Source organism: Nerophis ophidion, linkage group LG06, assembly GCF_033978795.1.
Source record: "Nerophis ophidion isolate RoL-2023_Sa linkage group LG06, RoL_Noph_v1.0, whole genome shotgun sequence".
In the NCBI taxonomy this organism is placed as follows: Eukaryota; Metazoa; Chordata; class Actinopteri; order Syngnathiformes; family Syngnathidae; genus Nerophis; species Nerophis ophidion.
Genome location: NC_084616.1, coordinates 30424669 through 30452528, shown reverse-complemented (window position 1 = coordinate 30452528; position 27860 = coordinate 30424669). Strand labels below are relative to the sequence as shown.

Sequence of the window (27860 nt, the reverse complement as noted above, 5' to 3'; positions counted from 1 at the left end):
ATAAACCAAGTTGTATTGTTGCAATGTCGCTGTCTTTTTCGTTGAAGTTTAGTGGCTAATCCAACTTGTACTTACTGGACCATGTTGACGAAAGAGTCCAGTGTAAAAATGTTGTGGACAAATAAACACGGAAATATTTAATATATGTGTATGTATATGTAATGTAATAACGAGAAGAAAGAACACTGGGTGTTTCACGCTTTGGCTCAAGAGAGCAGAGCAGAAAGGAAGAGCCTGGCAGAAAGCCTGTACTATAAAAAACCCACATTGTTACATCCGTCAATATGTGATATCACAAATGGCACGTTAAAAAAAAACAGGATTTGAAGGCATTAAGAACTGCGTTCAACATCACACCCAAATGCATGAACTTGATGATTTGATGTTTTTACATTGTTTAACACAACTATCCAACACTGTAAAATTTACAAGGCAGAAAAGAGAAAAATCCTCAGTATAAAGGCAAATCAGGAAAATTCTATTGGTCAAACCACGTCTAGTTTTTACCAATGAATGTGAAATGAGAATGACTGGAGGCAGGAGAAGGAAAAGAAAAAAGTGTGGCCTAGACCCTGGGTTCTTAACTTTTTGACCTCGGAGCCTTCCTTTTCTACTACAGCGGAACCCGGGGCCACTCAAATACATCAGATACATACATTCATCACAATAAATATCATCAAGGCTTAGGTCAGGCTGGTTTCAAAATTAAATACTATTCAAATATCCTGCAGAAGAAATGGAACATAAAAACTAATGAAAAATAAATTCACATACAATTACGCAGTGCTAAAATTAGTTGGTTCTAATTAAATTCATAATAAATAACAATATATATGTTTCTTAAAAAAACTTTCAATAAACTTTAAGTACAAATGAAAATACAGCTTTACTACTTTAGTCGTATGTTTTGTGCTTGAACTTCTGTATGACTTTAGCTCCAGACTTACACTGTCTGTTTGATATTTTCCTTACTGTTACTGTATTACAAATGAGTACCGCTGCGGAACTTTTTTTGGGGGGCGGGCCACTTACGGCCCAACAATGGGCCCTGGCCCTTTGGTTGAGAAACACTAGCTTAGAGGGCATGAAAATAGTAGGTGGGTTAGGACATTCCTCCTTCTAGCAAACAGCAGCAGCAGATGTTTCACCAGAAGTTAATGGACAAAGCAAACCAATATACACAAAAACAAAGAGGAGGCCTTAAATCCTAAAGCAATACTATTGATCCTGTTACTGTAAGGATGGCAAACCTCAATTTCAATAATTAGAAGCACTGCAAGTGTGAAAGTGCTGAAGTCGACTGACATTTTCCAGTTTCCTTTCATTTGTGTTCATCGCAAAGAAATCTCATCTACGAAAAAAAAGAACGTTTGACATGTGTTTAATTGTTTTTCTGGACTGTACTTGTCAAAAGTCCAATTAAAAAAAAAATACAAAAATTTAAAAAAGAAACCTCATCTACGGCTGCGCAATATAGACCACATATAGGATATAAATGATACAAACTTGACCAATGGTTGAGCTTTTAATACTACCATTTTGTAGTGATAATGACTATTGATAGCACATTGTAGTTGTGTCCCGCAAATCTGATGGGGACAAGCGAACAAAAATGCAGCATCCTTGCTAGCAAGCTATTGGCTAATGTCTCTCCACAGTGCAACTTCCAAATTATTAATCTTTGCCTCCATGGCTGCAAATGAACTGTGTTTCTTAAACGTACAATTATCACAGGAAAACTAGAGGACAAGGGATAGCTGAACATGATATACCACCCACTGGAGTATACAAAAATGCATACCTCAGCACTCTGCTTGAGCTCTTGAATGTTAATAGGGATGGGCGGATCAGTTAAGATATCAAGTATAATATATTGTTGATATTACAGTGATACATCAATATTTTTTATTATGACAAAATGTTTTTTTTTGTTATTGTTATTGTTTACAAATTCAGGGAATAAGAACAAATTGTAGTTTTTGCTTTTTTTTTGTTATTTTGCACTATTGACTCGATATATATATATATATGTATATAGAACCTGCTCTGTGGCCTTGTGGTTAGAGTGTCCGCCCTGAGATCGATGTATCGTGAGTTCAAACCCCGGCCGAAGTCATACCAAAGACTATAAAAATGGGACGCATTACCGCCCTGCTTGCCACTCAGCAACAAGGGTTGGAATTAGGGGTTACTGTAAATCACCAAAATCATTCCGGGGCGCGGCCACCGCTCCTGCTCACCGCTCCCCTCACCTACCAGGCGGTGAACAAGCGGATGGGTCGAATGCAAAGGACAAATTTCACCACACCTAGTGTTTGTGTGTGACAATCATTGGTACTTTAACTTTTAACTTTATTATGCATTTTGTATGTAATAAAAGGGAATAAGGAAAAACATTAAATATTAATTAATATTGCTACACTGTTTTTTTCTGATTACAGTTGTAATCAAAAATGTACCCATTTAATGATCCTGAAAATTTTAGGTACCGGTATGAACACTGGTATGAAAAACACTTCTACTGTAACTATGTGGTATTGGTTGGATATACAAATTTCTCGTCTCGCCCAAAACTAATGTTAAGTATGCAAAGAACAAAAGAACAGAAGTACAAGCGCCTATTACATTTTAACAGACGAGTAAAGAAACCAGTTTTTAACAGTAAATTAGTAACTACAAAAACTATATTTGTAAGAAAATTATACAACCGAAAAGTATGCAATAAGTTCAAGGCAGAAATTTTACGACAGCCATGGCTCTCATTGCCCCTCGTTTTGGCTGTCTGCAACTCAAAAATTGTGATGCGCCACAGCCACATTGGCAGTGATACCCTGACAGATGCAGCTCGTTTCCTCAGTGCGATCATTGTCATTGCGGCTTCTTTGACCAGTGGTGGGTTTAATTCTGCCTCGTATGAACCGCCGGAGTCCCACACGCAGCACAGTGCTATAGAATATAATACAATGTATTGTAGCTTACAGAAGAGGTCACACAAACTTTTAAAGCAAATCTTTACCGTGCACACACTTTTGTCTCTGTGCTTCCCCAGACACACAACACTTCCTCATTCTCTGCCAATCCACTTTCAGGCACAGACAGTGTTGATTGCGATCATGAAAAAAACCAATCATCTCATCAAATCACATGGGGTCCTTGTCCTGTTGGAACACCCAACTGCGCCCAAGACCCATCCTTCGGGCTGATGATTTTAGGTTGTCCTGAAGAATTTGGAGGTAATTTTCCTTTTTTATTGTCCCATTTAAAGCACAAGTTCCAATCGCAGGCCAAGAGAATATTACTACCACCACTATGCTTGACGGTAGGATGGTGTTCTAGGGATTAAAAGCCTTACCTTTTCTACTCCAAAAATATTGCCGGGTATTGTGGCCAAACAGCTCACTTTTTTTTCATCTGAAATCAGATGGACAAAGATAAGACCTTCTGGAGGAAAGTTCTGTGGTCAGATGAAACAAAAATTGAGCTGTTTGGCCACAATACCCGGCAATATGTTTGGAGTAGAAAAGGTGAGGCCTTTAATCCCCAGAGAACCATTCCTACCGTCAACAATGTGTGCGTGTTTTGCAGATTTTTCAAACCCACTCGACCACACTAGTTTAATGTTTAGGAAAACCCTAATGGCCGTGCACTAAATAAGAAAAAGCCCCAATATACTGTATTATTGTCATTGTGGGCAAAAAAACGAAATTAAGAAATACAAAATTCTGTGAAATAAACAGCTTAATTTAATTGAAAGTAATGCATATAAAAATGTGATCAACTTTAACCTTTACACTACATTATTTATGACTGTGGACTTAAAATTAGTTGGCCCTTATGTCCTCAAAAAGGTTAATGACACCAGAAGCCATGTGCCTTGCCCCTAAATGCCAAAATTCCAGGCCTGAATATGTTACCGTATACGTCAACAGCTAAATTAAGAGTCTTTGTAACCTGTTTTAAAATGGTTATATTATCATTTACATGCCAAATAATACATCCATCATTACCAAAAGGGACAAGCAGTAGAAAATGGATGGATGGATATCGCAAGAGGCTGCAAAATATATTGTAAGATACATTTCAAGCCTTATCATCTATCCCTAATGAGCTGTATGTGTTCCTGCTTTAGCATATCAACATAATGCCATACTGACTTAAAGCATGTCATTTGAGGAACTAAACCCTCTAACAGAGAAATTCCCTTTAGGCGTTCCCAAGACGATGATACAGATGTGAGGCCACGGTCACCTTGAACTTTCACCATCAAAATCATTTGTGCCAAGTTAGCGTAAATTCCCTTCCTCTGGCGTTCCTAAGATAACTCCTCTGCAAGAGTGGAATCAGGTGAAAACGAGGCTGCGACGAGGAAGAAAGCTAAAATATCAGGCATGTTTGATGTTTGACAAGTACAGAACATGTTTGAGACATGTTCCGAGCTATACAAGACTGCTGAGATGTATATTAGCAACATTTGTCTCCTAATGGGGGGTTTCCTCTGTTTGACGCCTCTGCCAGAAAGAGGACAGCATGGAAAGAAAGATGACTAACTGCATTATTTATATCAACCAAAGAGAGAGAAATTAGGTACATGATGCGCAAATCACTAAATGAGAATGAATGCAAATATAAACATTATTAGTGGGGCTATCAAAGTTCACGTTTTAATTCATGTGATTAATCACCAAAAATATTCGCTATAATCACGTACAGGAGGGAAGGAATTCATATGGCCCCATTTCTTGGTGGTTCTAGCGTGAGAGGAAGGTAGGGGGTTAATCATTTTGCAAGGCAGTCTGCTTAAAATGATGGAAAGCACCACTCTACATAGCAACTGACGCTGTGGTCTAAGTTGGAATTGCTACAAAACACATTTTAAGATAGTCAACACTCTACTGCAGTCTGGTGTTTAAAATGGATAGTGCAGCTTTCATAATTGGTCATGTTTTATGTGTCAGGTAAACCTCGACGAATAAGGCCATATGACTCCCCTTCCTACTGCATGAACGCAGAGTAATCGCGCAATTTATTTTGACTGTACATGCTGTTACCTGAAAGGCGGCGCAAGTTGCAATACAGTCAGTGATCAGGTCAATGCACACGTCAGTGCAAAGAGGAATGAGGAGACTGCGGCTGGTGTGCTCAGTGGCAAACTTTACTTCAGAATACACCCCAACTGTACTTTAGATAATACTGTTAGCATTCTGACGCATATTCTGGTAAAATAAATTCCTGTATGACATTTTGACAGTAAAATTGCATTAGTGTCAAAATACATGTGGCCTTTTTTAAAGTTGATTTAAAACTACACACGCAAGTAATTAACTGCGGATCATCAAAATGCAAAAGTTTAATTAATCTGATTAGGAATTTTAATTGTTCGACAACTCTAATTAATAGAGAAACACAGAGGCAGCCACGGACAGTAACAATTCTGGCATTTACAATAAGAATGTTTGTTATGAGGGATAGCAATATTATATATTCCGAAGAAAAATTTAAATACAAATGAATTACCGTATTTCCTTGAATTGCCGCAGGGCATATAGTATGCGCCTGCCTTGAATTACTGCCGGGTCAAATTCGCTTCGCAAAATATCTGGCGCATGTTTAGTGTTACCGCCTGGTCAAACTTGTGACGTCACGAGTGACACTTCCCCTGTCATCATTTTCAAAATGGAGGAGGCTGATTTCAATACTGGTAATTTGAAATCGCATAAAAGGAAGAAGATTAAGAGCTATTCAGTAGGATTTAAGGTCCAAGCTTACATCACACTCAAATTTTTACTGCATGCCTTTGGTAAGTGCCGGAGTGAGAAGAGGCTTTAAAATAATTAGCGCATGCTTACTTTTACCGCATGCCTTTGGTAAGCGCAGGAGTGAGAAGAGGTTTTAAATTAATTAGCACCCCGGCGGCAATTCAAGGAAAACGGTAATTCCCTTTCTAGTCCAGAGTATGTAACTAAAGTAGTTATGTAAACATGCTTTTCAACTGTGTGACATTGGAAAGATGGTTATTCCCAGGACATTCCTACCTTTGTACCTTAACTGTCTGAAAACGAGTCTGCACATGTCCGCCGTACTCTACCTGCAGAAAACTGATGTCTTCCTGCAGCAACACTTCTGACTGTACAATACTTTTTAAAGCAGTGCTTGCTTTGGCTGCGGGACACACCATTGATCCTAAATGACAAGCAGCGACCCAAATTGGTCATCACAACACACAGACGGAAATATTTTAGGAATTTATTTTTAAATGACTTTGATGATTATAGTTTACAGCTAATAAACACAAATTCAGTATCTTGTAAAATTTTGAAAATGGAGAAGAAGTTCAATATTCGAAACTAGTGGTTCATACTTTTTTCCATACAAATTAACCAAGTAAGCACACCAAACAAACGACGTGTAATTGGGAATCTGTTCCGATCATTAACTTAAAGAGCTGGTTAAATGACTCGACTGTGTTGCGTATGCATCATTCCATGAAATCGAGTGCCGAAACAAGGAATCTCTCTTTAAAATAAGCCCCCTTGGATCCAAAGAAACCATCACTTTGACAAAGAATTTTGAGGAACTCTATTGAATTCAAGAAGGATCTCGTAGCAAAGTACAAAAGTACCTATTCACTCGCCCCCACTCTCTGCTCACCTTCTTCGCCAACAAGAGTTTTCACGAAAAGTAAAATTATTATTAAATGTTCATTTTCTGTCGAGTTCATCATGTACATGTTTTATTGCATTTCTATTCGTCATTAAAAGCTGCAATTATTTTCGATAAAGAATGTTACGTGTCTTACAGTTTTCAGTGTCTGGACCAGATTTATTGGATTTGGATTATTTCTTACGGGAAAAATTGCTTTGGTTTTCTTACGATTTGGTCTTCATCTGCCTTTTTGGAACAGAAACCAAAGTACTACCGCACTCTATTGTCTCGTAAAACGTCCTCCCAGAATAGCATAATTGTTAATAGCCACAAAGAAGGGACTAACTGATGTACATTATTTTCAATTTTTAGGTAATTCTAGTCATTATAAAGCGTAAAATACGACAGCGGAGACCCAGGATTGTTGAACGACTGAAGTTCTACATAAAACAGGAATGGGAAAGAATTCTATTTTCAAAGCTTCAACAATTAGTTTCCTCAGTTCCCAAACGTTTATTGAGTGTTGTTAAAAAGAAAAGGTGATGTAACACAGTGGTGAACATGCCCTTCCCAACTACTTTGGCACGTGTTGCAGCCATGAAATTCTAAGTAAATTATTTGCAAAAAATAAATTAAGTTTATGAGTTTGAACATCAAATATCTTGTCTTTGTAGTGCATTCAATTGAACATGGGTTAAAAAGGATTTGCAAATCATTGTATTTTGTTTATATTTACATCTAACACAATCTTCGATCAAACATGGCAGATATGTTTGTTAGAAGTTACCGCAGTAGTAAACAGTAGGGAAGCAAAAATGCTTGGTATAATGCTGCACGGAACAATCCACCTTTATTGATCGTGATTCTGCGTGTGTATGTTTGTGTACGTTTATGTATGTATGTGTCGGTGTGTGCACAACCGTCTCTTCCACCGTCGCGAAAGTGAGCCCTGTCACGACGTAATTAATGTTCAATCTGCTTTGTGCCTCTTCCCCTTGCACAACTGGAAGTGCGGTCCAAAAAAAGAAAGAAAATATGACTAACACTAGCATAGAAGTTGAAACACAACATTTAAAAAGAGCAGCGGCTGTACTTACACTATCTGCTGCAGCTGATCGGAGGTCGATTGATCGGCACATTCCTAGTTTCTATACTTTTGTCCATTTGTAGGGCTGCAGCTATCAATTATTTTAGTAATCGAGTAATCTGTGATTAGTTTGTTTGTAAATCAGGTAATCAGATAAAGGGAAAATAGTTAAAATAATGATTTTTCTGTTTACCATAACCTCTCTTTTTTAATGACTACACGATTAAATTAAAATTACACTTTTAATGTGTGTACATTCATACAAAAATAAAATAATAAAATAAAAACCTTTGCTGTTCACCGCCACACACATCAATGCAACCACAGACCACTGCTGTATTGCAGTGGCTGTGCAAAAACTACAGTATGTCTGAACATTTACACTACATGCGGTTCAAATTTTATAAATGTCTATTGTCAATCAATCAATAAAAGTTTACTTATATAGCCTCTAATCGCAAATGTCTCGAAGGGCTGAGCTAACCACGACGACATCTCACATTTGTGCAAGAAAAAAAATAAACCCAATGTGAACAACGTTACCGTAGTTACACTCATCGTGGATATATCAAAGCTTTTATTGTATTATCTAATCGTGGCAGCCCTATCCACCTGTGTAATTTACAGCACATTTACTGGAAATAGTTTGCAGCACCACCACAATCAAAAGAGGGCAAAGGCATCAAGTGCAAACTTTGTGTATTAAGGGCAGTGTCTTGAGTAATGAGCAAATAGTGACTATCATGGCCTCAAACGGTGGCAGCAAACTGCCCCAGACATCTACATTTAGACTTTAAACACAAACACACACAAACACACACACACAAAATAACATTCCCAAACATTAGATGTAGCTCTTCTTCCATTACGAGCTAGGAAGCGCTGTGCTGTCCCCACTACAGTGATGGCCAAAGCCTGGCAGTAAAATACATAACAGGTCTTGTCATTCAAGAGAAGCCTAACTGCAGCCAGTAAACCCATTTAGGTCACGACCCGCTCATGAATAAAGATGAAAATGTGGCCTTTCCAAAGGCTGCGTCAAGTCGCCTATGACCGAGACGCATTCCATACTTACTAAGACATGAAGGACAATGACATCCTACTGCATGCATAAACAATTACACTACAACAATAAATCTTCCCTTTGAGACAGCAAGAAAAAAGGAGAACACTTTCAAGAGTAGTGCCATGACCCCATTTTACTCTTTTGCCATAAATCAGTCACTTCTGAGGAAAGCAGGACCAGGACCTTTCCCCCTGGGAGAGGCCCCATCAGCCACAAAATACCATTGAGTGCACAAAAGCAGGCCCTGCAAATCAATGGCCGTGTGACAAAACACCATCACAATCAGCCATTCATTTAAAAGACCTGAAAACATATTGTACTTTTACAAAAAGGCAACCTAACATCAGAGGTCTATTTATTCATCATAGAGATTCATCACTTGGTTATGGATTGACAGGATCAATCTGACCATACAGACATATGACCTAGAATGGCCTCCTTATTGATTCATGCTGGTTTTATATTAACTGATTAGCACAAGTAAAACATTTTCCAACAGCATTCAATTGCTAACAAATTTAAGATGCAGTATTGCACTGGTGTCAACTCATTTTCATTGAGGGCGACATGGCAGTTATGGTTGCCCTCCAAGGTATATCATTATATGTATATTTGTATGTGCACTCGAAAAAAAAATCTATAGCTTTTATAGTAAAAACAACTGACAGCTCAGTTGCCAAAATGTTACCGCAAAATGAAAAACATTTTCTACAGCATACATCCATCCATTTTCTACCGCTTGTCCCTTTTGGGGTCTCTGGAGCCTATCTCAGCAGCACTTTGGTGGTAGGCGGGGAACACCCTAGACAAGTCGGAACCTCATCGAAGTTTCTACAGCATATAAATGGAAAATGGAAAAACAGCACCACAATTTTTACTGTAAAATTTGTGGTTGTAAATCTACATTGTATTATTGTCAATAAAAACAAATCATACCACAGTTTTCTTTTCATTTACGGTAAAATTTGTCAACTGAGTTTTTTACCATAAAAATCAATTTTACAGTGCACAATTTGATGGATAGCTTTGTTATTTATTCTTAATTAAAAATCACAAGTCAATCTGATATTTGAGTGCCTTTTTGGATTTAAACAATTTTTTGGGGAATGTTAAAATTCATTTAAAAGATTAAATTTGTTGGAGTACATTTTTATTTTGTGAAAATGGAAACTTAAATACATTTTAGTAAGAAAAGATGCAGAATAATTCCAAGCTTTCGCAGGCCACAAAAAATGATCTGGGTGGCCAGATCTGGCACCCTGGCCTTGAATTTGACAAGAGTATTGCATTTTACTGAACTATAAATAACTTTAAATACAATGGATTTCGTATTTTCTGCCTTATAAATCTTGTTACAATGTTGGTTACTCATGTCAAACAAGATGAACACGTCAAATTATAAGGCGCGCGCATTTTGGTGTGAGCTTGCAGGCGGTTTTGCATGTCTCGGTTAGCAGGGTTTTGCAGTCTGGCTACGTTGTGACATCAAGGCAAGGTGGCTGTGCTTATTTGGACTGCATTTTTGGGGGAATTTTTCCTATTGTTCACAATCATTATGAAGACATTACAATGGTTGGATTTTTTTTTTTTTTATGCATTCTAAATATTAAATAAGTCCGCTTGCAGCGGAGCCAATGGGAGGTCATCTATTCCGCCCATCCAATAAAAAACATTCAAAAAGCACAAACAATACTCCATTTAAATTTTGTAACTTGAATATTAACCAAGTATTAGTGATAGTTATTTTCAGACAAACTATTTACAGCGGCAGCGTGATCACTACCCTATGTCCCTATGTTTACATCATCGAGTGGTCTGCTGTTTCCTCGCTTCCCTGCTCCTTGTAAGTTTGTTACAGATGATAAATCATGCCTCACACCTGGAAAGTAGATGGCCAAGCAAGTACTCCGACAAGTTGGTACACTTTGGCAGCCATTTAAGACCCGGAACTAGCAAGAACGACACGAAAAGACACTTGGTCCTCCTCTGCACACCTACCCCGTTTCTTTATGAGGACTATAAGTAATTCTTAATGTAAACAAGAATATGTGAACATCCTAGCAGTCGGCATCCCAATGACAGCAGACATTGTACAGTAAGTGATATTTTATTATGCTTGAAGTCTAAAGAGAGTAATAATCAGTGAGGAATAAAAAAACAAAAACATGATGCGTTTTTTTAAATAATGCGCTGCGTATGCTAAAAATTATCAAAATAGGTAATCATTAAATGTTATTAGAAATGTGCCCGTTACTACAATACATATATACTTGCATCATGTATATACAACCTTAATGGAAGTGTTTGGATGTTTTTAAGGGCTTTTATGGCAGAATTGAGCGGCTACACATAGGCTCCATTGTAAGAAGACTTTTGATCCCATTTATTTAATATTTAGAATGCATTAAAAAAATTACATCCATCTTAATGTCTTTCATAATGATTGTGAATGATAGCAAAATTCCAAAAATAGCACTGTTCCCCTTAAGTCAAACTTTCAGCCAGAGCTCTCAGAGAACCTCCCCTGTGCTTCGGGCTATGAGAAAAAACAAGATAAGGTAGGATAAAGTATTATTTTCATCTAATCTTGGCATTTGGATAATAAGACCAACGTGCAACATGCAGTGACATAAATGCTGCTAAAAGCAGCTGTTTTTTATGCAGAGTTTGAATCGATCAGCAAGTGTGATGGTGTATCTAATGTTGTGACCTGGTGAATTGATATGTTTAGGAAGTTTATTTTCAACAGTGTATGGAAAAAAAACAGCGGTGACAATTTTTAAGACGTATATCGATACAGTGTACATTTTCAAAAGATTAATTATGATACTTTTCCAGGTGGTGGGGCGTGGTTTCATACGCAATCTGGCAACACCTCTAGAAACCAACTTCTTGCAAAAACACTCAGAAAAAAAGAGGACTGTGGAGCAAAAGTTACAAAAAATTACACTAAAGCATGTCCAATACATATTATCAGGACCACAAGGAAGTGTTTTAAACATAGTTTAAAATTGTCATAGGTCTCAATACAGAGCTCTGATCACTGATGGTCCACCACTAACACTCTACATATAAAAAAACATTCCAATGTTGTTCCACGTGAAAACATAAAACAAAATTAGATAAAATTCCTTCCAGTGTTGTCTTTCTGCGCCTACTTTCTGACCACTGGTGTCAACAACTTTGAGCAGAATTATGTGGACAGGGTGAGTGACAAAGTGTGCTTTCAGACATCAGCAACAGCTTGCACAAGCCACCAGTTTATACAAGCAGACACTAGGAAGGTTGTGAAAGACCAGAACTTTCCCTGAAATGGGTTCTGGACACAGTGATCGTGTGTGCGTGTGGGAAAATGGGTGTGTGTTTGCAAAAATGTGACCGTGTGAATGTATGTTTGGGTGCACGTGGGGGTGCAGGCAATGGTAATATAGGTTGTGTTGACCACTGCCTTACTGAGGACTTCTGTGTGAGACATGCATGTTGTGATTGGCTGACGGCATCACTAAAGTGTCAGTGATCGCTCATGTGCAAAACAACATCCTTATTTTGAAATAAAACTCCTGCAGCAACATACAATAAAAATCAATATGTTGTTTGCTTTGTTTTATAACAGTGGGTGCAGGATTGCAACCTACATGCAGGCCATCAAAAATGAACCTGACTAAAAAGTAGCCAAGTACAATTGTGGTCGACTTGACAGTATTTTGACCAGAACTATTGTAGATGTCAATATTTGACAGTCTGAAGTTTAAAGTCCCTGAGGTCACACAATTCTCATGTTGCATAAGCGCTCAGCATACTTTACTAGACCTTAGTCAGGCCTACACCAAAGTATCAACTCTAACCATTTGCAGACCTACTCAAAAAGTAGGTGAAAAATGTGACTTCGGAGCAAAAGCATATCCAATACATAATCTTCCCAGCACAAGGAAGTGTGCTAGAAACATCATACGAGCCCTTTGAATTTGTTAAATTTTTTGGGATTAATAATAACTGTACCTAACTTTTTTTACACCAGTATGACTGATAAAATTGACTGTAAATACGGTAAACATTTTTGAATGGTGACATTTTTATTTATATTTCCAATAGTCATTGTACAAATTACTATTCAGTAGTTCTAATACATAACAGTCATAAAAATACTGTAATTAATTTTATTTGTATAGTACTTAAAATATAATACAAGCCACTTTAATACATAAATAACAGTGCATATTAAAAATAAAAATAGACAAATGGAGGGAAAAAGGAAAAATGCATTCGAAGAAGTAGTCTAGTATTTGGAGTGGCATGGCTCAGATGACAGAGCAGCCAAAAACTTCAGGGTTCCTGGTTAAAATCCAGCTTCTGCTGTTTTAGTCACTATTCCTGGCCAAGACACTTCACACACCTTGCTCTGCAGTGCCACCCACACTGGTGTAAATGTAGCTTAAATGTAGATAATAGGTTTTTCAAAGTAAAGCGCTTTGAGTCACTGGAGAAAAAAATGCTTTATAAATATCATTAATTTGACTATTTAAAAGCAGGTTTGAAAATTGGATTCTTTTGAAGGTTTTAGGGTTCTGACAAGTGCTATTGTTTTGAAAACAAAGTAAACCGTACTAAAGCAATAATATTAATTCGAGGGGTCCAAAATCAGCAAAAAAACAAAATTTTTCAATGATGCATCTAAAATGTTTGATATAAGAACTTTGATACAAATAGTTGCAGTCTGTAGTCTCTTGCCACTAACGTCTCTTTTTGTTGGCTTGGCAGACAGATAACAGGCAGTCTCCATTTAAAATCCTTAAAAAGTATTTACTTTAAAATACTGTAAAATTTAACATACATAAATAAATTATGTCAATATGACTTATGAGATACAAAAAAATGTATAGTAACTGAAACAAAATTCGCTAGCTTGATGCTATATTACATTGATTTTGCCATATACAAAACGGTGAATTAATTAGCATTAACGATTTTACACAGCTGCTATTTGTTTTTAGCATGAAAAAAAATTACTTACATCACAAAACTGTAGGGGGAGCCTGAGAGAAAATGAAGAGGGCGTAAAAGAATACTGAAACAAACAAAAGAGATACAGTGCCAAGGTCCCAATATGTTCAAGCTGCCATCCTTTTATTGTCTATAATTAATGGAAGAGGATTTGACAAGATTCTTCTTCAGTTCAATTAATGTTGAACATCCATCATTCTCACAGGGTTTGAAAAATTGTAGCGAAGAACTAGGTTGATTGATAAATTAATGGCTTTTTTCCCTAGAAAGCCGACTTTCATTGTGAGCGTCCAGGCCAAAGCGAGCTAACTCATTAAAGGGCCTAATAGAGGAGATTAGAGGAAAGAGATTATAGCTTTGAATGGGAAGACATGAAGGCAGCATTTTGTTCCAGAACACGAATTGCTTTGTCTTTTTGAGACTTAAGACAGTTTGCCTTATCGATTCAAAATTTTAGGATGTGTTTAAGAAAGTGTATGTATGTATGTATGTATGTATGTATGTACATTACCTCTACAGTGGGGGCCCTCATCCCAGCCATCGGAGCAGTCTGGTACTCCGTCACACAGTTTACTCATAGGGAGGCAGACATCGACATCCAAGCAGCCATGTTCATTGACGGGACACTTGTTCACCTTGTTGTGCAAGCCTGGAAAACATTCACAAACAAACACTTAAGTTTCTCTGCTACTACCACATGGTTTAGTCTACTGTAAATCTAAAATAAAGCCATTTTATTCATAGAGCAACAATCTATAACTACCGGTACTTAATTATGGTTTAGGTTAATTTTCCTGAAGGAACTCTCCTGAAGGAATCAATAAAGTACTATCTATCCATCTATCTATCTATCTATTAGTCTCAGTTTAAAGAACAGGGCAATTCAACTGGCGGCCAAAAAAATGGCACCATGCCGGTTCCTGCAAGTTCTGTTCAAACCTTGGGAGAGAAATATTTTTGAAGCAAATTCCTAAATCTACTAGAGCAACTTGGACCGCTGAAAACACATTGAAATGACATTTTGACCTTGTTTGCAAACCAAAAATACTGGGGTCCAAACTAACAGAGGTTCTCGTGGCTGTTCAGGCAAATTGAGACGTCTGTACAAAGATGTTGAAGTCGGTGGTGGCGGGCACCTTCTTGTACGCCGTGGCCTGCTGGAGCAGCGGACTGAGAGCAGGGGACGCAAACAGGCTGGACTAACTGGTAAGGAAGGCCAGTAATGTGGTGGGAGTGGAGCTAGACCAGGGGTGCCCACACTTTTTCTGCAGGCGAGCTACTTTTCAATTGACCAACTCGAGGGGATCTACCTCATTTATATATATCATTTATATTTATTTATTTATGAGAGAGACATTTTTGTAAACAAGTTAAATGTGTTTAATGATAATACAAGCATGTGTAACACATATAGATTTCTTTCTTTCACACAGACAAGAATATAAGTTGGTGTATTACCTGATTCTGATGACTTGCATTGATTGGAATCAGACAGTAGTGATGATAACGCCCACATTTTCAAATGGAGGAGGAAAAAAGTTGTCCTTTCTGTACAATACCACATGAAAGTGGTTGGTTTTTGGCATCTAATTCATCCAGCTTCCATACACTTTACAAGAAAAACATTGGCGGCACAATCCGTAGCTTGCTTGATTGACATTCACGGCACCCAAGGGTCTTGTGAGATGACGCTGGCTGCTGCCAGTTCATTATTATGAAAAAATTACAGAGAGGAAGGCGAGAAACACTTTTTATTTCAACAGACTTTCGCGCCGTCCCTTCCGTCAAAACTCTAAAGGCCGACTGCACATTTCCTATCTTCACAATAAAAGCCCTGCTTCATGCTGCCTGCGCTAACAAAATAAGACTCTCGGAAAGCTGGCGTGCACATCACTTGTGCACGCCAGCTTTCTGAGGGATCGCTTGTGCACGCCAGTTTTCCGAGACTCTGTATTTAGTTAGCGCAGGCAGCATGAAGCAGGGCTTTTATTGTGAAGATAGGAAATGTGCAGTCGGCCTTTAGAGTTTTGACGGAAGGGACGGCGCGAGAGTCTGTTGAAATAAAAAGTGTTTCTCGCCTTCCTCTCGGTCATATTTTCATAATAATGATCTTGCAGCAGCCAGCGTCATCTCACAAGACCCTCTGGTACCGTGAATGTCATTTAAGTGACGTCTTGGTGAAGATTGATGATCACTAATTTTTAGGTCTATTTTTTTTAAAAGCCTGGCTGGAGATCGACTGACACACCCCCCGCGGTCGACTGGTAGCTCGCGATCGACGTAATGGGCACCCCTGAGCTAGACTGTCTGGCGGTGGTGTCAGAGAGGAGAAGTCTAGCAAAGCTCCTAGCCATTATGGACAACACCTCCCACCCACTATACTCGGACCTGGCGAAGAGAATGAGCACGTTCAGTGGAAGTCTCAATCTCAAAATGCAACATGAAACGACGCAGGTAGTCCTTCATACCGACAGCCATCAGACTGTATAATGCATATGTTCCTTTTTGACTGTACTTAAATGTAAAATAGACTGTATTTATATTATTCACATGTGAATAATGCTGTATAATAAATAGACTGTATTTATATTATTCACATGTAACAAATACCTAAGTGTTTATTGTTACTTGTGAGCGAACTGTGGTGCTGAATATCCCCCAGGGATCAATAAAGTACTTTCTATTCTATTCTATTAGTAACAGGCACCCCAGTAAGTCCTCTACTATTTGACATTTTTATGTTTTTTTGTAATGTGATTTATGAAACTAAAGTGTTGCTGTAGCTTGTTTGCTTCACATACAGTCAATAGTCATTCGTTCAACATATTTAGTTATACTAGGAGTGTTCTTTAAGGGTCCTTTTAGGTCATCTTTTATTTCATCATTTTGGACAATATAACTGGTCGCCAGTGAGAAAATTGTGAAAAACTCAGATTTTTTCAGATTTTTTAAGTGCTGTCATGGAGCAGGAGGTCTTCAAAAACAGCAGAGCAGTCCTGTAACTCTGACAAAATAAACAGACCAAAATAAAATGTTTACTGTAAAGAATGCTGGTTCTCCGGAATTAACAAAATGAGACTAATAGTGAAGGGAAAAGTCCGCCCTTTCGGACCTTGGCTTTCTGGAAACGTGGCACCCAAATAATTTTAGTTGAATATCCCTGGTTTAGAACATACAGTACAGTATAGTAGATGCTGTGAAGTCTCTGTGCTTCACTGTCTCCCACATTTCTCTTCATTGCTCAACCCACACTGCAGAGCAAACAGTTTGCTTTGGCTGTTTTTCTTCCTCCTCCTCCTCCACCACCTCCCCCTCTGTTTCTAACATCTGCTGACCCATTTTAACCAAAACACTGCAAGCAGAGAACGTAGAGTTCACCTCCTCCAGTGGAAACGATACGAGGTGCTCTGCGGGTTATGCAGCGGATGCTGGAAGAGGAGGCTTTTAAGGCGTAGTGTTTTAATATGGAGCTGCAAATCCTGTGTTTACCTTCAAAGTTCAAAAGAAGTGATGTCAAAATCAAGGCTTTAATGCGAATGAATCCATCATTATTAATTAACACGATTAACATGATTTAAAAACATTTTTGGCAGTTTGTGCAAGTACACTGAACATAAATATAAACGCAATACTTTTGTTTTTGCTCTCTTTTTTCATGAGTTGAACTCAAAGATTTCAAACTTTTACTCTATACAAAATACCTATTCCTTCCAAATATTGTTCACAAATCTGTCGAAATCTGTTTTAGTGAGCATTTATTTTTAGCCAAGATAATGCATCCCACCCAGAGGTGGGTAGTAACGCACTACATTTACTCCGTTACAGTTACTAAAGTAACTTTTGAATTAAATTATAATTGTCTGAGTAGTTTTAAAGTACCGTATTTTCCGGATCATAGGGCACACCAAATTATAAGGCGCACTGCCGATGAATGGCCTATTTTTGATCTTTTTTCATTGAGCGCATTAAAGGAGTAATTTTCTTTCTTTTTTTTCCTAAATTGAAACCACTCCTTTGTGGTCTACATAACATGTAACGTTGGTTCTTGGGTCAAAATGTTGCACAGATTATGTTTTACAGATCATCTTCAATCTTGAATGGGATTGTGCTGAAAATTGTAATTTTCCTGAAGGAACTCTCCTGACGGAATAAATAAAGTACTATCTATCTAATCTATCTTCAAGAGGCTTTCTGACAGTCGCTTCCAGATGCGCCGTTTTGTGGGCAGTTTTATTTACGTGATTCACATTCGGCAGCGTCTTATCCTCGTCATCTTTGTTGTAGCAGTGTAGGGTGCAAGGACGGGAGTAGAAAAAGTGTCAGAAGATGGAGCTAACTGTTTAAAAGACATTCAGACTTCACTTAAATCAATAACGGAGCAGCATCTCCTCATCTGGAAACAACAACAAGGCCAGAAATATGTCCCGTAAAAAAACGTCTGACCGGAACTCTAATAACTTAAGTTCCTTGGGTGAATAATATAAACTCACTACACCGGTATGTTTTAGCGCTTTCATAGATAGGTAGATAAATAGTACTTTATTGATTCTTTCAAGGCCAGTTTACTGACAGATATAAGTAAGAACTTTACACTACTTTAAATTAGAAATGGCAACAGCGGAGGATGAATGTCCCATAACAAGAAGATAGAGAAAAAGAAGAAACCTATCGACTATGTCGTCGGTACGGACTATAGAGGCGGACTGTGCAATTATTCAGGATTTATGAAGATCGCGGATCAGCATATACCAGAAGGTAAGAAAAATTGCTTTTGCATATTATTACGAAACCAAACGCCAGATCAATCAATCAATCAATGTTTACTTATATAGATAATATGTCTTACCTTATACACACACCATAATAATCTTCTTCTAGTGTATTTACATCTAACATAGTTAAACAAGCTGAAATGATCACAATCACCTCCGAGTGTACGAGAGGCACACATTAGTCACGGAAGAGATAAGAGCATGGAAACTCGAACTTCACGTGTAAAAAGATTGAAAAAATTATTTGACAAATCAGACTAATTTAGTACATAGAAACATACTGACTGTAAAAAAGTGACATGACGTCAGACGAGGCAGCAAGAAAATCCTCCAAAATTTATTTCAAATTAGTAAGAAGAAAATTTATACTGTATCATAATCTATGTCAGTAAAAAGTGGAGTCAAGTCTGTCCAGGATTTCAAAGGCTACAAATGACTGAATTCGCAGCAGCTTATTTGAAAAACAACTGCAGCAAAAAGTAACATGTCTGGAGGCTTATATCTTCAATAGCGTTTAGTCAACTGGTGATTTTACGAATTTGTTGTCAATGTTTTTGGTACAATGTTTTAAAAACTGTATTGATGTTTCACTGGTTGTATGTCACACAAACACAAAAGTCGACACTCGACGGCATTTAACGCACATATTCGCAGCTCATTGTCAAATTACTGTACTCGTAATAATAATGGTACCAATGTAGTTACAAAAAGAAACACCACCAAAGGCTTCATTACTATTCACAGTCTGCTCTACTGTTCACAAGTTCCACACATTCTTCATGTTTTTTTACGCTTATTTCAACACATTTCCGCATGTTAAAATAATTTGTTACATGGCAAATGAAAGACGATGAGATGTTATCACCAGACTTCAACATCTCCCCTCTTTGCTCCGTCAGCATTACAAATAAAATATGTTACTAAATACTTTAACCTGGATAAATATTTGGTTAAATCAATATATAAACACATATTACCCAGAAGGCATAATTAGCGTTGTAGACAGGAACCAAAAGTAGGTCTGAGCGACGCAGGAGGACAATTGTGTTGTTTGAGCAATAAAAAGTTTATATTGTTACAAGTTGTTTAGCTTTGTCTACACAAAATAAACATACATTTTGATTAGACCGCTGACATGCGCATTTTGGGCGCCGCACAGAAACAAATAACATTGACGAAAATGACGTCGATAGGCCGAAATGTGCTGGGAAGTTGTGGTATTTGGACAAAAATGTGGGACTGGTCAAGTTTGCGACAAATTTGTGAACAATCTTATTAAACATTTCAATTGTTTAGTAAAAACACAAATGTTTACAGACAGGACTGTTCTCATGAAAACAGTGAAAGATGCAACTTTCCTCACATTCTAGAGCAGTGGTGTCAAACATATGGCCCGCGGGCCTGATGAGTTTGCCAAGTATAAAAATGAGCCAAAATGTTGGAATTAAATAAACTGATATTCTACATGTGTCCAATAAATGTCGCAATAGCAATTTTTTGTATCTTTCTAGATTATGCTCCATATGTAAATAAATAAATAAACCACATGATGTTAGTGCACCAGTCGAGGAAAATGAACAAACTACATAAAAAAACATCCTGTAATTTCCATCCATCCATTTTCTACCGCTTATTCCCTTTCGGGGTCGCGGGGGGCGCTGGCGCCTATCCCAGCTACAATCGGGCGGAAGGCGGGGTACATCCTGGACAAGTCGCCACCTCATCGCAGGGCCAACAGAGATAGACAGACAACATTCACACTCACATTCACACACTAGGGCCCATTTAGTGTTGCCAATCAACCTATCCCCAGGTGCATGTCTTTGGAAGTGGGAGGAAGCCGGAGTACTCGGAGGGAACCCACGCATTCACGGGGAGAACATGCAAACTCCACACAGAAAGATCCTCAGCCTGGAATTGAACCCAGGACTGCAGGACCTTTGTATTGTGAGGCAACCCCTCTCCCACCGTGAAGCCCCATCCTGTAATTTGATTTTGATATTATCTTTTTTATCTTGATAGATTGAAAATTAACACCAATGAGTTGACTGATAAACATTATCACATCATTTATTCAGAAACGACAATTAAAAATACACGACTATTAACCGCAACATGTAAGTGTAAAAAAAACCCAACAACAACAACATTATGATTTGTACATTTTCAGAATGTGCTAGTTCTATTTTTACAAAAAAAACAATCTGAAGTTGTCTATATTTTTAAGTTATCGTGCCTTGATTTTACCAATCCGGCCCATTTCGGAGTAGACTTTTTTCCATGTGGCCCCAGATCTAAAATTAGTTTGAGTTTGTTTTTTAACCCTTTTTGAGCCAAGGCACATTTGTTTTATTGAAAAAATCCTGAGGCCCACCACAAGCAGAAATCATTAAAAAATTAAACTCAGTAACCGAATTTGAGAATAAAAAGTTGTTCTCGCAATTGCTGTATATGCATCACTATAGCTCTTGTCTACTGTCATCACCGGAGTTCTGTGGTGTTTTCCGGTGTGTAATGTTTTAGTCCTTGTCTTGCGCTCCTATTTTGGTGATATTTCTGTTATGTTGATATTTTCCTGTAGCAGTTTCATGTCTTCCTTAAGCGCTTTTCTCCGCACCTGCTTTGTTTTCCTAATCGAGGCTACTGTATCTAAGTTGTGCGGACGCTATCCGTCTTTGAAGGGACATTGTTGATTGTCATGTCATGTACGGATGTACTTTGTGGACGCCGTCTTAGCTCCACACGCTGTCAGTCTTTGTTGTCATCCAGCATTTTCTTTTTTGTTTACTTTGCAGCCAGTTCAGTTTTAGTCTTGTTTTGCATAACCATGCTTAAGCTTCAATGCCTTTTCTTAGCGGCACTCGCCTTTTGTTTATTTTTGGTTTAAGTGTTAGATACCTTTTCACCTAAACGCTGCCTCCCGCATATTGTGATCACGACAAACCATGTTTTCGACATCGACAAAGCAATCAGCTACCTGCTGCCACCTACTAATATGGAAGAGTATTACATGGTTACTTTGCCGAGCTCTAGACAGCACCGACACTCAACAACGGCACATTTTTTGTGGATTATAATTACTGGTTTGCAAAAAGTATTTTTAACCCAATTAGGTGAAATTACAAAATCTCGCAGGGCACACCAGATTGTATCTCCAGTTCTAGAGTACCGTATTTCCTTGAATTGCCGCCGGGGCGCTAATTACTTTAAAACCTCTTCTCACCCCTGCGCTTACCAAAGGCATGCGGTAAAAGTAAGCACGCGCTAATTATTTTAAAACCTCTTCTCACTCCGACACTTACCAAAGGTATGCAGTAAAAGTTTGAGTGTGATGTAAGCTTGGACCTTAAATCCTACTGAATAGCTCATAATCTTCTTCCCTTTCTGCGATTTCAAATTACCTGTATTGAAATCAGCCTCCTCCATTTTGAAAATGATGACAGGGGAAGTGTCACTCGTGACGTCACGACTTTGACCAGGCGGTAATACTAAGCATGCGCTAATTATTTTGGGAAGTGAGTTTGATTCGGCAGTAATTCAAGGCAGGCGCATACTATATGCCCTGCTGCAATTCAAGGAAATACGGTATGTCAAATTAATTTAAGATTGTAAGAACTCAGGGCTGTTATCGTGCGAGGTCTTGAGTTGAAGAGGCCGCTGAATGACGATTTGCCTGAGGAAAATTTAAACAAAACAATAGCAAGAGACAGCGTGGAAAAAAATCCACATTGAAACAAACCCTGGCTTAGCAGGAGAGCAGCTCTCCAACTGGGGGCTGCTATTACATTAGTAGCTCTCCCCCCGTCCCAGTCTCTAAGCCAGCCTGATTTACATTCAATAAACTGCCAACCCCGGAATTTCAACATGAACCAAACTACATCAGGAATACACTTCCTTGCATTCACACTAAAACTACCCTCCCGCTCCCCCGCGGAGGCTTTTCATTTTCATTGGCTTCCGCTGAGTTTTAAAGACTTAATGACAATATGAGCTGCGCTGCACTTTGTAATCAGACAGACAGCAAGATTATCTGATGCAAGAGGAGTGCATCCAATTACACTATCTCGGGAAACCATCACCTTTGAATTGCGGTCAGCAAGGACGTGATGGTATTATTACGTTATGTGTCCAACACCCGATCCAACCTTTCCATTGGCATGGCAGCCACAGTCTTTTTTGGAGCAGGGAATATAATAACAACCACTAACAGTTCTTAATACTCGAGATGATGGGTTTATGACCCACCACTGTCAAATGTACCAGAATGTCAGCTGGATCTCCTTGTCTCTAAGAAGAGAACAACACAGTATAAGGTTTTATATAAATCCTTTCTTAATATTTTACTTGTGTGTAGTTTAACACAGTTGCTTGGTGTGAAGTTTACTCCAAACATCCTCATAATCTCTTAAACATTAATATTCCACGTGCGTGGGTTCCCTCTGGGTACTCCGGCTTCCTCCCACTTCCAAAGACATGCACCTGGGGATAGGTTGATTGGCAACACTAAATTGGCCCTAGTGTGTGAATGTGAGTGTGAATGTTGTCTGTCTATCTGTGTTGGCCCTGCGATGAGGTGGCGACTTGTCCAGGGTGTACCCCGCCTTCCGCCCGATTGTAGCTGAGATAGGCGCCTGCGCCCCCCGCGACCCGAAAAGGGAATAAGCGGCAGAAAATGGATGGGTGGATGTTAGGACCGAGTTGGAAAATTGGTTTAGAGTATTTGCACTCTTTAATCCCTATAAATCATTATACAGTGGTACCTCAAGTTAAGAGTGTTTTTAAACAGAGCTGTCTCTCGGCTTATTATGCATTAAGTTGCAAAGCAAATATTTGAGCATTCACACCATTTATTAGCGTACAAAATGTCACAGTGAACCCCGTAAGATCCAACCAAAACAACTGGTCTTCCTTGCTAGCATTAGCTCATAGCTAGACATATTTTTGTTTTTCCAACCATGGGAAGGGGGAAAGATAGTGTGAAGGACAGTGCTGAAACGAAGCAAAGGACGATATTAATTGAAATAAATCTTGAAAAACACGGCAAAGCATGTAGTCGACTAAGTTGGAGCCGATCACTACTATTCTGCACCATACTGAAGAAGATTGAGTCGATAACGCCAGCCAGGAATGTTAAAATAATACCCAAATGATAAAATCTAATTTACTCATGAAAACATGGAAAAAGCTGCTGATGATGTGTTTGACAATAGTAGCAGCTGAAAGGAGATACTGTAGAAGTTCACTTTCCAAAGTAAATGCTGTATATTAACATTACTTCATAAATCTACTGTAGTTGTTTATACTACATTCTATTGCTTTTAGACGCTATTTCTTATCTAAAAGTTTTTATTTTTAAAAGGCATGTTGCACACAAAATTGTGCTGTGTTGGTGGGGCCAAGCACCAATTAGGACGATTTAAATTAGTTTAAATGGGAGACGTTGATTTGAAACCTGACCTAGTACGCATGCACCGGAAAAAAAATGCGCGCGTCATATAGTTACCTCTGACCTGGACGTGTATTCTTTCTATCTGCGACGGTATAGAAAAAGGCTGCTCTTGTTGTGAAGAAGAGAGAATTCTTTGTGTGGTCTGACGACAAAGTGGAGTTACTCTTAAAAGTGAGTCAAGACTATATAACCTTTAATGAGAGGAATGTTGATTGGGAATCCTCGCCATCGAAATACGGGGACATTCTGTCGCGGTTTGGGAGTGCTACCCATTGCCGGTGGAGGCCAGCTTGAACAGCAAAGATTTTCCCCAGCAAAAGGAGGACATAACTGAAGGTATGTTTTTGTGACAAGGTTATTCTGTCTTAATTGTGTGGGTGCGGACTTTCTGGCATCACTTCCTCTCCGAACTCACTTGGTAAACGATCATGGAGTCCATACTAGATTGGATTAGATTAGATTAGATAGTACTTTATTTATTCCGTCAGGAAAATTACAATTTTCAGCACAATCCCATTCAAGATCAGACAAACATTACAGGGAGACAGAACAGGATCGCTGACGGGTCTGCCGGCTTCCAGCGCCCCTTACAAAAAAAGATGAGATACAGGTAAACAAGGGGGGGAGAAAAAATAGAAGATTAAAATAAAATAAAAAAATCGGTCTTAGCCTGGGCCCTGGAGAGGGGGTGCAGACTGAGGCCAAGGGAAAAAAAAAACAACTCATAGCCATAGTACACATCCCTCTTACATGTGTGTAAGAGGGAAACATCAAACATCAAAGAACACATAGGACATTAAAGACATTAAAGCATCAGATACAACCAGACACTTCTACATACAGCTATGAATAAAAAGTAAAAGAAACATATCCACTGTGGTGGCTTCTGCGGTGTTCCACGCCATCGTCCGCTGGGGTGGAGGGAGGATGGCCAGAGACAGGAGCAGACCCAACAAAGCAACCAAGACAGCCTAAACTAAGCTAAGCTAGGTGCCGGAGATTCAAGAATTACACGGCTGACTTACCCGTGTAAATATTTGTCTGAGGAGGGGGACCTTAAACGATGGTTCAGTGGGGCAGAAACGGGGCTTAGGCTAAATAATTATTTGTTTAAGGGGTTAAACACCTTATTGTAGACATGGCCTTACAGCCAAACGGTTTGAGAAATGGGACTAGTTTAGTGTATGGACACATACTGACTGTAAGCACCTTGCACAAGTTTACAGACTTAAAAACAACTAGGATGCAGAGGCATCAGTGAAAGTGTTTCAACCTCTTGACCAACACCCCCCCACATCACCTCATGACCTTAAAGTTGGATTCCCTGATGAGCTTCGGTTCTTGGGCATAGAGATGGCTTTTATTCCTGCCTCTTTGCTTCGATGCCAGCCGCAGACTGACTCCAATAAAGTCTGCTGTCAGCTTGAATGAATACGTTACGCAGGATGACAGCCGGCCTTCCCCACAGCTGAGTGACTCTGCCCACAGTGGAATCACTCTTTAGAGCAGCATCCATATGGCTGTGACACACTCAAGGCAGCCTACTGTACTTTACAGAGGCAAGTGCTTTCAGCCGTAGTGGACTCGCTGTGCTAGTCTCTTTTTCCCAAAATTTAGCCCCAGATTAATCATAACAACAAAATCGTGGTTTCTGAGACAACTGAACTAGAATTATATTTCAAAGGCCAAATCCAATCATAACAAAGAAACTGTGTATAATTAGAAGTGTTTAATTCAAACTGACTGTTGTTAAAATCCCTATTTTCAACTTCCCGCTATGCGAAAAATCAGCACTGTAGTATTTGTACATACCTGTAGACAGACAGAAAGAAAAACAATGCCGGTTAATTTAACATGTTACAATTGTTTTATAGGCGTATTATGCGGATTACGTCATTGTACTGTTTGTCTTTTATGTGTCAATCATGAACTGAGAGAAGCGTATAGAGATCACGCCAAAGATAAAGTCATATTCCACCTGACATAGAGTCGTGGTCAAAAGTTTACATACACTTGTAAAGAACATATAGTCATGGCTGTCTTGAGTTTCCAATAATTTCTACCACTCTTATTTTTTTCTGATAGAGTGATTGGAGCACATTCCTATTGGTCACAAAAAACATTCATGAAGTTTAGTTGTTTTATAAATTTATTATGGGTCTACTGAAAATGTGACCAAATCTGCTGAGTCAAAAGTCAAAAAGACGCTTTTGGTAGCTATCCACAAGCTTTTGGCAAGCTTCTGGTGGAATTTTTGACCACTGCTCTTGACAAAATTGGTGCAGCTCAGCTAAATTTGTTGGTTTTCTGACATGGACTTGTTTCTTCAGCCTTGTCCACACTTTTAGGTCATGACTTTGGGAAGGTCATTCTAAAACCTTCATTCTAGCCTGATTTAGGCCTTCTTTTACCACTTTTGATGTGTGTTTGGGGTAATTGTCCTCTTGGAACACCCAACTGCGCCCAAGACCCAACCTCCTGGCTGATGATTTTAGGTTGTCCTGAAGATTTTGGAAGTAATCCTCTTTTTCAATTGTCCCATTTTACTTTCTATAAAGGACCAGTTCATAAAAGAACCCAACTTCATGAATGTTTTTTTGTGACCACCAAGTATGTGCTCCAATCAAGCTAACACAAAAAAATAAGAGTTGTAGAAATTATTGGAAACTCAAGACAGCCATGACATTATGTTCTTTACAAGTGTCTTGATATTATTCGAAAACTGACATATGCTAGATTATTCCTCAGTTGAAGTTAGACCCTGTCCACACACACAAGAACGCTTGTGGGTGTCGCGTTAAAACAGCCCTTTTGTGTGCGGCAGCACATCCATTATGGGCAGGCTGATTGTTAGCTATTGTGTTACATTTTCTATCCATACATCCGAGGCTGGAACATGTTTACATTGTTTCTTATGGAGACATTGAATTGTTCTACTTAGAATCCCAGTTGAAGAATCAATTAAATTTGTAAATCAGGGATCTTCTGCGGGTTACATTGGATTGGAACATTGTTAGACTGTTGACTGTGAGTAATGGTAATGACATCATTCTCAAAAAGTTGTGGTTTGTTTGTCCACATGGCAAAAAAATTGCAGCGTTTTCAGATTTACCCCCTCTGGAACCCTTTTTGCAAAAATATTGTTGCAGAGCACACAGAATGCTATTGGTATGTTGATGAAAAAGATTCATTTAAATCAACATGTCAGTTAAATGTCTTGTCCCACAAAGCATCTCCCCATACTAACTAACAAGCAGGAAGCCAGCAAACAAGACTCCTACCAGGGGATGCAGATTGCACAAGAGGAAAGACTGGTGCGGAGATATGAGGAACAAGGACTCTCAATGACAATTGAGTCGAGCGTCTTTGCCTGTTTTGACAGGCCAAGAAGAAGCCTGAAAGGAGGGGGGACTGAGAGAAAGAAGCAAGGAGACGGTGGTGAAAGAGAAGTGGTGCCTGAGTGGCGTGAGAAAGTCTGTGTGTTTATAGGCCGCTGAAGATGAGGAGGGCTCAGGACCGCAAACATAGGGGGATTTACAGGGCTTTGCTCCTTCCTCTATGGAGGCAGCATGTCACTGTAGACGCTCTCCCCCCCGGCATGCTCTCCCCCATCTCACGTACCCCTGCAAGTACAGTTACATGACTGTGATTACTGGGTAAGAAAGGATTCCCTGCATCCAACTTTATTGTAAAAGGCTTCTATAGAGGAGGATCAAAACTAGTGCTGGGCGATATGACGATACATGTTGTGGCCACGATAGAAAAATGTTTATCGTGCCATTTCTATTTTTATCGTTTCAAGCGATAGGCTGTATTTTATCCATAGGGCTTGTGCCATCAGAT

General features: G+C 38.8%; 1 protein-coding gene across 4 annotated transcripts in view; it reads right to left on the bottom strand.

Moving 5' to 3' along the window:
• The window catches only part of lrp1ab (low density lipoprotein receptor-related protein 1Ab), a 205467-nt gene that overhangs the window by 109938 nt on the left and 67669 nt on the right, over nt 1-27860 (bottom strand). For all 4 annotated transcript variants that reach the window (XM_061903335.1, XM_061903337.1, XM_061903336.1 and 1 more), the window contains exon 3: nt 14308-14445. In XM_061903335.1, the coding sequence (XP_061759319.1) occupies nt 14308-14445 (138 nt within the window). The remainder of the gene's footprint in view (nt 1-14307; nt 14446-27860) is intronic.